The sequence below is a fragment of the Lagenorhynchus albirostris genome, chromosome 5 (assembly GCF_949774975.1).
Source record: "Lagenorhynchus albirostris chromosome 5, mLagAlb1.1, whole genome shotgun sequence".
Lineage (NCBI taxonomy): Eukaryota > Metazoa > Chordata > Mammalia > Artiodactyla > Delphinidae > Lagenorhynchus > Lagenorhynchus albirostris.
Window position 1 is genome coordinate 107004917 of NC_083099.1, and position 12341 is coordinate 107017257.

Sequence of the window (12341 nt, forward strand, 5' to 3'; positions counted from 1 at the left end):
GACAAGTGCATTGAAAATATAAAATCACTCAAAATACATGCAAAACCTAAAAATATGAAATTTTTAGAAGTAATTCTTTGTGATCTTGGATTAGGAAAAAACATCTTACATATAATACCAAAGCATGATTCAAAAAAGTAAAAAATAATAATACTAAAATTAAAAAGTTGGATTTCATGAAGGAGTACAACCACTTTGAAAAATCGTTTGACAATGCCTTTAAAAATTAAACATGTATCTTCTATATGACCCAGCCATTCTGCTCCTAGGCATTTACACAAGAGAAATAAGAGCATAGATACATGCAAACACTTACACCCAAATGTTCATAGCAGCTTTACTGCAATGGCCCCAAACTGTAAACAACCCAAATGTCTACCCCCAGATAAATGGATAAACAAATTATAGTACAGATACATACAATAGAATATGAATCAGCAATAGACAGCAACAACCTTTATATATGCAACATGGATGAATCTCAGAATATTCATCCTGAGGGAAATAAATCAAAGAGTATGTACTATATGATTTGATTTATATAAAATTCTAGAAAATGTAATCTATAATGACATACAGTAGAATAGTGGTTTCCTGGAAGTGAGATGGAGGGGTGGGCAAAGAAGGCCAGGAGGAAGGAATTATGAAGGTGTATGAACAAACTTTTGTAGATGATGAATATGTTCATTATCTTGATCATAGTGATGGTCTCATCACCATATACACTTGTGAAATAATACCAAACTGCACACATAAAATATGTGTAGATTGTTTTTTGTCCATTATATCTCAATAAAGTTGCTTTTAAAAAATAAAACATTTTTTAAAAGTTTCTCAAAGAGTTTTGGTGATCATTTGCTTTCATCAGCCATTCACACTCAGATGAAACAACTGTTTTATCTCTTTCCAGAAAGATGTTCTATGTATCTCATTGTATCTTGAGAGAGTCTTGAGGTAATACAGTCAACAGCATTTGGAAAACCCCAAGTGGTATGTACACACACACACACACACACACACACACACACCCCTCACTTACAGGTATTACTAATGCTATTTCTTTTTCTCATTTAATACGGGGTCCAACATGATTCATATTTAAATGGCAAGGACACTCTCAAAGCGGTAAGTTTAAACAAAAGAACTCAAAAAAATCATTGATATATGGTATACTCTGTAAGTTTAAACACTAACACTTTTAATTAATCCTTATCACACATGATACAGGAGCTTTAAGCTCAGGACACACAAATATCTCCTTTTTATTTTCTTTTGTGTTTAGCTCAAGAGAATTCACAATCTCTGTATTACATGTTAGTATTTCACTTATTTAAATTAAGGCTTTGTGCAACTGACATTAAATGAAGTATTAGGCCAAAACTAGTTTTACAACACCAGGGAGAGTATTTAAATTAAATATATAATTACTGTTTCTCAAAGTAGATTCCACAAAGTTCAATGCAAGAAACACAAAACAAATTTTAAAAATCATATGGCCAAAGAATACTGCTAAGATGTTGTCTAACAGAAATTTGCATTAATTCTCAGAAATGTTAAAGCACTAAAGTGCATTTTGATTTAGTTTTAGAGAATCTCCCTCTAAGAATAGATTCATAAAAGACATAGAATATCGAGTCATTTTCTAAACTTATTAGATTAGGACCTCCTTTCTTTCTTTCTTTGAATATCTATTAATACTTGGCTTACTGGTCTCTAATTCTATGCATTCTCAAACTATAGTGAGCCTAAGCGTCAACAGAGGTACTTAATAAATATTAGGACTTCTAGGCTTGACAGCCAGAAATTCTGATTTTAAAGGTCTACATTGAGACCAGGAATCTTCATTTTTCTAACTAGTACCTCAGGTGATTCTAATCTGAACAGTCTAAAGGCTACATTTTAAGAAACACAACATTCAGAAATTCACTCTCAAGTTTCCAAACGCTGAAAAATTATCTACTAAGTAGCTTATAGTACAATTATACTATATTTAGCCAACTTGAAAATGAGCTGCTGCATTATTTTTGATTAACACTAAAGTGTATGTGAAGAGTCCTGTTCACACAGGGCAACACAGCTAAAGTCAGTTTAAGCCTGATGGTCCAACATTTGAAACAAACAATGTACGCGAAGTAAATAACACTTGTAGAATACAGGCAATACTATTAGGCACTGACAAAGCTTCAGTGACTCCCCACAAAGTCAGGCTTTGATGAATATGCAGGTTACTACATAGCATGATTCTTAGGGTCAGAAGGAAGTACTGAGAGGGTTTCTGTTGGGAGTGTGCTGCACAAATAAAGGGTAATAACTATTTATAAAGGCTAAAACTAAAAATGTCCTTCATAAGAGATGATAGACCTTTGTGTTGTCAGAATCCCTTTCTTAATCATAAGTCACCTAACTCCAAAAGCCTGCTAAGTTTAACTTTTAGATTCTACCAATATATAGTTACTTCAACCTCAAAGAATAAACATATTATCATTTATTTCTGAACTAATTTCTCCTAATGCCTTTCTTATTTCCACATGTTCACTAACCAAGTTGTGTTGGCACCCAAATTGTGTTGTCTTTGACCCTTGTTTTTGCTCCATCTCCCAGACTCATTCACCAAGTTCACCTGGAATTTGTCTTCTCTTTTAAATCCATCCATTTAAAAAAATGCCATTTCATCCATTAGTTCAGGGCCTTACTAATTCATGTTTGAAATGTCCCTTAAATATTCTTCCAGCCTTCAGCTTTCTTCCCCAGTTCAAGTGCTGGGTCTTAGAATTGGAATATTCAAGCTCATTCTTTGTCAGATGTGTGACTATGAGAAATCATTCTGCCTTTCTGGATCTCAGTTTCCTGCTACTGGTGCATAATAAATGATTAAAAGCTTAGTGTCCTAAAGCAATATGCATTTATTATCTCACAATTTCTATGGATTAAGAGTCCAGATAGGGCTTATCCTGGTCCTCTTCTCAGTGTCACCAGGCTGAAATCATGGTGTTGGCTGAGGCTGTGATTCCCATGTAGGTTTTAGAGTCCTCTACAAACTCACTGATTGTTGGCAAATTTACTTCCTTGATGCTGTATGTCCGAGGTCCCCATTTTCTCACTAGCTGCCACTCAGGAACAGCTTTCAGCTCCTGGAGGTCACCCAGAGTTCTTTGTCACATGGCCCCTATAGACAGTACACACATGGCTATTTGCTTTCTTCCAGGCCAGGAGGAGGATGTCTGACTCTTTAATCTTTTATAAAAACTTCACCTCATTATGTCAGGTTTCCCTTAGTAATCTCCGTTTGATGAACTCAAAAGGGATCCATAATTATATCTGTAAAATCCCTTTTGCCATGTAAGGTAACATGATCAACATGATCAAGGCAGTGATATCACATATATTCTCAAATCCTGCCTACACTCCAGGGGAAAAGATTATACAAAAATGTGGGTCATTGAGGGTTCTCATAGAATTCTGCCTAACACATTCATGTAAAAGCTAGTTGGCTGGAAAAGAAAAGCTTAAGATTTTATGATGATAACTACTCAAACTACAAGTTACTAAACTTACATATGGAATGGAAAGTTTATACAAGTTCTCAGGACACTGATAGATTTAGGAAGGCAATACACATTTTTTTCCTACACTAAATGGCAATATTTCCAACTTCCTAGCTACACAGAAGATTAAAAGCTACAGTGAAACCCCCTGCAGTTTTGAATACAGAGCTGCCCAGAGGCACCAAAGGGATTTCTGAGTCAGACTCATCAGGAGGAAAAAGGAGAGTCAGATGAAAATTATGATCATTCATTCCACCGTTTAAAGCATACAGAAGAAAGTGTTTCACCACTGCCTACAGAATAAATTCCAAACTCCGTAATCTGGAGTAAAAGATCTTCCATGACTTAACTGGCCCCTACCTTCCCATTTATCTCTCGTGTCTGTATCAAACAGAAAGTTTCAGTTCCTTCAAACAATCACATGCTTTTACCCTGCATAAACACATGGTTTCTTTCTTTACAATGCTCTACCACCTACTTTTACCCACAACCCATACAGTGAATTCCATTCATCATTTAAGATCCACTTATTCATTTAACATATACTTACTGAGTACTCTCATTTACCTCTGCCACAAAGTAGGGCACATCTCTGCTTCTTGTTTTGTACAAAAACTGTAGCCAGTTCATATGTCTGTTACTATACTTGTTAGATCTTATGTTTATATGTCCATCCCCCAAAAGTGAATACCTTAAAGAAATAATTCTGTTTTGGTTATATTTCTAGGACTAATTCAGGGATTGTTACAACTCACCAATCATGGTTTGCTCAAGATAGTAATAATAATGATAATAATAACATCTAAAATATATTCAGTGACTCCTTATACTGTGAAAACGCTTTATACATATTGGCTTGTATGAAATCCTTGCAATAGCACTTTGAGGCAAGCTTTATGATCCTCATTTATTAGATGAGGAAACTAAAGTTCAGAGACAGAGGCAAGACTTCAATATGTTACTGATACTTCTCAACATTCTGTTCTCTATACACCAGTGTGGTCTCCAAACAGGAGCATCATTATCACTCACAAATTCAACACACTGCTAAATATATATGTTCTCAGTTTCCAACCCAGATGTACTCAATCAGAAAATCTGGGGTCAGGCCCCTATAATCTGAGTTTTAACAGGCCCTGGAGGTGATGATGGTGCCTGCTAAAGTTTGAGAACCATGCTGTATAATCTAACATGGAAATATCCTGGCCAAGAAAATGTGATCAGCTAGGACTATGAAACAACTTTCTCCCAGAAACTTGGTGATTAAATTCATATGTTAGATAATAATGGAGAAAAAATGTACAGAACAATGACTCCTCCTGAAATCAGAAGTCACTTTGAAAGCCCCTACCTCTATCATACAGAGTCTGAAACTTAACACAGTGTCAATATGCTGAACTGGCCAGTGCTTAGTTAAAACGTATGGAAAATAATACGTTCCCTTGACTGGAATAACTACTTTGGGATTTACATAATGTTATACATTCCTCTTTATAGTAAAGTATTCCTCATAGCTGGTTTTATCACCCCAAAGGCATTTTAAACATCTCCAGGTCAAGGTTCTTGTTTTCTTCATTTGGATATTCACTCATGCACCATAGAATGCTGCATAATTGGGACACATTTTAACAATTTCTTATCGAATTGAATTTAACTGGATATGATTAGCCTACCTTTTCCAATTCTTTATACTAGGGAGTGTCTTTTTAAAAAATCTCAAGTGATAATATAGTAAAAATTGTTACATGATAATAGGAAGTCAAATTTTGATTTCTGAAAAGACAAGAGTGCAAGATAAGGATAGAACACTCCTTTCAGTGAGGTGTATCTGCTGAGGGATTTTAGAGCGAACTTTCACTTCACATGTATAGAGCACAGCAATAATAATGAACGTGCATTCTGTATAGAATACTAAATACAGCATATTTGCCTATACACCTATAAAAACATTTTAGAGAACTCAGGAAGTTCACCATATCATTGTAAAGACAAACTATGTAAACATGCAAAATAAGAGTTATGAAAGAATAAAGAGCTATATAGATGAATTCAAGTGTAGGAATAATAAATGCTCTATTAATGGCCATGCATTGAAGAACACAGAAAAAACAAAGCTTCACTACTTCTGAGTAGAACACAGAACCAAATGCTGATTCTGTATATGGTTTTCTCTTGATTTTCATTCTAGATTCAGATGATTTTAAAGTATAGTGTTTATAAGATCAAAATTTCATCTTTTTACATATAAACAAAAGTCCCCTCTCTACCTAGTTTATGAATAAATCTGGCATTCAGAGCAGAAGCCAAATTTGTCAAAAATTAAGATATTTTATAAAAATGTTTTTAATGAAAACATTATGCATTTTTCATAAGGCTACAACGTTAAAAACAATCAACCAATATTAATGACTAGTATGTTAGTCTCTGACCTCCCTGAGGATATATTTATCCGAAACACAAATAAAATGGTAAGAAATTAAGAGAAACTAACTCACTAACTAATTATGTCAAAATTCAGAAAGAGATGCATGTAGGTAATAAAACAATTTAACCGAAGGAGAGTATTTAAGAAGAACATTCTAACATAAACCAAGCCTTTCACATAGAAAACCATCTGATTTGTAAGAATTCACTGCCAGGAGCTTTCTTATAGGCCAAGGAAATCGGATTTTAAACTAATTATCCAGGTTAGGACTTTCAATCAGAAATGCTTACGCAGAAAAAGTGGCTGGATTAGAACCTTGTCATAGTAAGATAACTCTGGATACAGTGTAGAGGGTCCATTTAGAAAAGCTCCAACCAAGACTAGACATTTAACACACTAACCTAAACAAATATATCCTAAAGGCAGAATTAGAATGGATGGTACTGAGCCCTGGCAGAATATAAGAGCAAGTTTAACTTAGCAAAGTGATGTATCTAACTTGTGAAATGGGTGCTTGTACTTCTCCAAAGTTAGTCCAACAAAATGTATTTATTAGAAGTTCTAAAATAAAGGTAGTAATTATGGATAAATTACAGATAGTTCCTTGTTTGGGGAAAAAATATAAAGAGAGAAAGTAATTAAAATAGAAAAGAGGTAGAATAATTGTATGGACTGTAAACCCATAATTTCTTAGTAATATAGGCAATTCTACCTGTTGAGCCTCCAATCCTAAGTAAGATACTTGAATTACAAGTTAAAATAATCAGAATGGTTTGCATCAATCTATCTCCTAGAAGGTTACCTTGAGAATAATACATATTACTATATAAATAGGAAAAATTTTTAACAAGCATAATAGATGATTCTTATATTTGGGTTTTAATGTACATGTGATGTCAGGTCCAAGATTTCTGTATGTGGGGTACAAAAACCACTACCAGACTTACTAGCCATCTCCTCTATAAACTTCTTAATCCACCCTAAAAGACTGTGTGTGCACGTGTGTGTTTAAGTGTATGAAGAGCAGAATTATGCTGAATATTTACATTTCTGTGCATTTTTATTGAGACAAGCACATTATTTTACCCTGTGTGAGAGCTACTGAAAAACAGATTTATTGATGTTTAGCTAGTTTTATTCCCAAAACTTTGTATTTTCAGAACCAACAAGTTGAAGAACTAATTCATGGAGTTTCTCTGTCTATAATCTAAATACTACAGATGAGCTCTGAAATAATCACATCTAACATGAACACTTAGCACTTGCTATTGTCAAGTACGAATCTACGTGTTTTTTATATATTAACTTATTTATTTCTCCAAGTTTCCCACTAGATATATATCATTTTTTTTTTAAGATTTGTTATTTATTTATTTATTTAATCTATTTTTGGCGGCGTAGGGTCTTAGTTGCCGCGTGCAGGCTCCTCCTTGAGGCATGCTAAACATTCGTTGCAGTGCTCGGGCTCTTTGTTGCGGTGCGCGGCCTTCTCTCTAGTTGTGGTGTGCGGGTTTTCTCTTCTCTAGTTGTGGTGCACAGGCTCCAGGGCGTGTGGGCTCTGTAGTTTGGGGCCCTCAGGCTCTCTAGTTAAGGCGCTTGAGCTCAGTAGGTGTGGTGCACGGGCTTAGTTGCCCCGCGGAATGTGGGATCTTAGTTCCCTGACCAGGGATCAAACCCACGTCCCCTGCGTTATAAGGTGGATCCTTTACCACTAGATCACCAGGAAAGTCTCTAGATATATATCATTTTAAACTATTTTACGTAAGAGAAAAATGGGGCACACAGTTGATATTAATATACCTTGTAAAATTACCTAATTTAAGGTAAATCTGGTTCAAATTACACTTAATCAGAAAGTGACTGTGGTTTGAAAAGGAAAATGTAGGGCTTCCCTTGTGGCGCAGTGGTTGAGAGTCTGCCTGCCGATGCAGGGGACATGGGCCCCGGTCCAGGAAGATCCCACATGCCGCGGAGTGGCTGGGCCCATGAGCCATGGCCGCTGAGCCCGCGCGCCCGGAGCCTGTGCTCCGCAACGGGAGAGGCCACAACAGTCAGAGGCCCGCGTACCGCAAAAAAAAAAAAAAGAAAAGGAAAATGTAAAATGCCCTGGATCTAACACTTCACACTAGTTTCAGCACATTAATTTTGATTTGGAGACCTTTCCCCATTCCTTACCTTTAATCTCTTTGTCATTTTTGAACCATCTTATATCAGCTGCAGGTTTACTACCAGATGTTTTACAAGTCAGCTGCATCAAGTCTCCCTCCATAACTGGGGATGAAAATCCGCTAATTTGAGGCTTCTCAGGAACACCTGAAATTTAAGCAAATGAATGAAATAAACATTAATCTCCAGGGTTGATTTGTTCTTACGACTACTACTTTCAGAAGCAAAGCTAAACTGGGTGTATAACTGACAATAACTTCAATCAAGAATAATAAACCAGGGCTTCCCTGGTGGTGCAGTGGTTGAGAGTCTGCCTGCCGATGCAGGGGACACGGGTTCGTGCTCCGGTCTGGGAAGATCCCACATGCCGTGGAGTGGCTAGGCCCGTGAGCCATGGCCACTGAGCCTGTGCATCTGGAGCCTGTGCTCCGCAATGGGAGAGGCCACAACAGTGAGAGGCCCGTGTACCGCAAAAAATAAAAATAAAAATAATAATAATAAACCAAAACATAATAATAATAAACTGCTATATAATAAAATAAATGACAAAATATATAAAAAATATATAGCGAGATATATATACACATACATACAAACACATATGTGTCTGTGTAAATATGCATATGTGTGTGTATACTATCCAGAAAGCATTTAAAGTGCGTTTAAAGTAGTTTTTTTAAATTAAATTTTACCTGCAGAAATACTCTTTATAATCTTAAAAACAACCATATCTTAAGATTTACCAGTGTGGGGCTTTAAAACGGTAGATTGTTTGCACTGGGCAAAAAAAAATCCACAAAGCATATTTCTTCATTCTTTAGCAAACTGTGATTTAACCAAAATAGCACATTTCATTCCTGATTTCAGAATTCTTAAAGCTTAAAAAATATTGTTATCCTCTGTGTACTTTTTTCTAGAAAATGCATTTTGAATAAAAGATTCATTAAAAATTGCAACTATACTTATTTTTCTGATTCTTCTAAAGTAGAGAATGTCTCTTGATGTCATTTGTATTAGAAATGTAATTGCAGTTTTGTGGAGCATGATATTTATTATTATTATTATTTTTTTTTTTGCAGTACACGGGCCTCTCACTGCTGTGGCCTCTCCCGTTGAGGAACACAGGCTCTGGACGCGCAGGCTTAGCAGCCATGGCTCACAGGCCCAGCCGCTCCGCGGCATGTGGGATCTTCCCAGACCGGGGCACTAACCCATGTCCCCTGCATCGGCAGGCGGACTCTCAACCACTGCGCCACCAGGGAAGCCCATGTATTATTTTTAATGCTAGTTAATGCTAGCTACTTATTACCTTTTCTAGTCCAGATCATCCAATGAATAAGCAGATAACTAATATTCAGAGATAGACATTGATGATTTAAATAATACAACATTACATATTTTGGAGGCAATAATATTCTGCTGTCATGACAGAGGTTTATTAAAATTTCTTCTAAAAATATTCAATAATAAAGGCAGACTGAAAGTTTCTTTATTGTACTATTTGATTCAGTTTGAAAAGAATAAAATGTAAGAATGTTGGAAGGCGCCAATAAAAGAAATACAAACTAAAACAACAAGAACAACAAAGGTAAATGACAGATCAACATACTCCATTAGCTGGCTAGCTTTCTTTTCTTTTCGTTCACCTTCATATAGCTTTTTTTTAAAAAAAACAAACATGTCACATCACCATTTAATAAATTGAAATTAGCCACTTTCCTATTTCTTGGGGTCTCAAGTTGGCTCTCTACAGAACAATACATTAATCTTAGGCAGCTGCTATCCTGAGATACTCCATTTAGTGGGTGTATTTTGTCCTTAATGGCAAACTTGTAAAGATTTTTATACAATAGTCCCAGTGGGACTTGCAAAGAAACATATTTCATATCCTATGCACAAAACCAATTCACTAGCAGGATTAACTTTAATATTCTCACCCAAAAGAACAGCATGCATTAGTTCGTTTAAATGCAGTGTTATGCCTTTATCTATCAAAAAAGGAAGGCAAGCTAAGGGCAAAAAAAAAAAAAAAAAATCAATCTTTAAATTCCTCTAACTTGTTCAGTACACAGGTGTGTTTCAATGAATTCCAGCAATTTCAGCTGATTGGGCCACTGACGTCTGTGGAAGCACAGAGAGCTGTGAGCTGCAAGCTTATTTCCTCAGAAACTCTATGAATGTATTGCTTTTTGGTGTCACTATAACCTTTAGAAAAATGGCCCAATACTTAGAGAATAAAAAAACAAAGAAGCTACAAGCTGCATGCGCAAGCGACATTATGTACTTCATTTAGTAATCTAGAAAACTACAAAGCTAAAAGGCAAGAAGACAAATAGAAATGTTAGGGTCATTTAAATACACTAAAATACACAAATGGGCATATTTGGAAGCCAATAGATATTAGGGAAGATCCCATTAGGTGACTGATGATAAGGTGGCGGAGCATCTGATAGACACATTGAAGTCATTATGTTCATTATTCTATCACTTTATAAAAGGATTACCACATATACAATATAGAGATGATTTGACACAAAGGAATTTAGTTGAAAATCAAGAAACCTGGTGTCTGTTGCTGGCTAAGAAACAAAATGGCTGTTTGCTCTTGGGAAGTCATACAAATCTTTATACCTCTCTTTATCTATTTATAAAATGGGGGAAATGACTAAGTGATTTTTTAATGCTTTTTGATGATCCTCAAAGTGTAGATCTGTTATTGAATCATGTTGCTGTAGCTGTACACATCTCTCTAGCTTGTGATCACATGCACTTACCCAGAACAGTGAGATAGGCCTTGGAAGTTTTGACAGGCATTGTAAATAAAGAACAGGTGTACTGTCCTTCATCAGAGAGAGAGACATCACTGACGCTGATACTCAGTTCATGCCAGGAAGCCCGAACCAGCTCGATCCTATTGTCCCTTAAAGCTGGAAAAAGAAAATACTGAAAATATGAATAACAACATTAGGAAAAGTTGCTACTGTTAGACTACATATTTTTAGCACAACACAATAAACATTTTCTTTGGCCATATGTCTAAATCTGGTTTCCTGAAATGTTTTAAAGGAAGGTTTAAATATATTGAAATATTTTATCAGATTTAAGTAGAATTAAATGTTCCTTAATGTTCTGAGAAATAACTTTTTAATTAAATGATTGCATCTAGTAAGTACAATACCTTGGATGAGGTAGATATTGATGGTGATGGCTTTCCTTCACAGTCTTTCATGAGTTGTCAGTACCAAGAAGAGCTGTAAACAAAAAATTTCACTTCTATGCCTAGATAAATTTGGGAAAACTATGAGTGCTCAGTTCCTTCTAGGAAACCAACAATTAACCTTAGCATATTGAAAGTTCTCTGCAGTAGAGACACCTGTTAAGCTTTTTTTAAATCAGAGCTAACTTTCAGCTGAAAAACACCTGTACTGTACCTGACATTAAATTTGCTCTGACTGGTTGGTGCCTCTGCTGTACTGTCTGTTAAATACTTTTAATATATTCTTTGGTTCAAACCACCTTTTCTATCACAGAACACTTGTTTTCACAGATCTCTTAAGCATCTTGCTTATTTATGCTTCTTTTAAATCATTTTTGGAAAAGCATTAAAAAACTTAAATATCACTATGTGCTCCACTAAGGACAGCTATAAAACCAGAAATTAAGCAAGAGGTGACTAAAGGAGTACTCTGAAAGGTAGAAAGAGGAAAGGGGACTGGTTAGTGATACCAGAATCTAACCAATTGTAAAAGGCATTTGAGACCTGGCTTCTCCCAACCATAACCTAGCAACAGAAGGTGGCCTAGGTAGACTCATTTTTTTCACAGAGCAAATGGGATTCCCACCAAGAACTTTGGGAGAGACTGGGCCACCCCCAAGGGGAATCAATCGGGAGCATCACTGTCATGGAACGCAATCTCTTTTTCCATTAGACTGGAGACTCCCCTTCCCTACTGAGAGACAATGGTCAATTGGGCAGCACAGGCAGTGGGCCAATCCTTTTATAACAATTACCCAGCCCTTGAAGTGATCTTTGATGAGCTAAAGAACCATTTATCCCCCCTAGAGCCATCAGGAGGCCTTGCTTCCTTAGGTGGCACCAGTAGGGATCAGTACAACTCCCAGTGGGAACAGACAACTCAAAGTGACCAAATAGCACCACAAAGGCTCTGAAAATTAAATTGTTGGTGGAACCATAGCCCACAAAT

The 12341-nt window shown here is 36.0% G+C and overlaps 1 protein-coding gene across 1 annotated transcript in view; it reads right to left on the reverse strand.

Annotated features, from left to right (window-relative positions):
- Window positions 1–12341, reverse strand: part of CADM2 (cell adhesion molecule 2) — a 232954-nt gene that overhangs the window by 152160 nt on the left and 68453 nt on the right. The window contains exons 3-4 of the mRNA XM_060149062.1: window positions 10911–11063; window positions 8146–8283 (exon numbers count right to left, since the gene is read on the reverse strand). Of these exons, the coding sequence (XP_060005045.1) occupies window positions 8146–8283; window positions 10911–11063 (291 nt within the window). The remainder of the gene's footprint in view (window positions 1–8145; window positions 8284–10910; window positions 11064–12341) is intronic.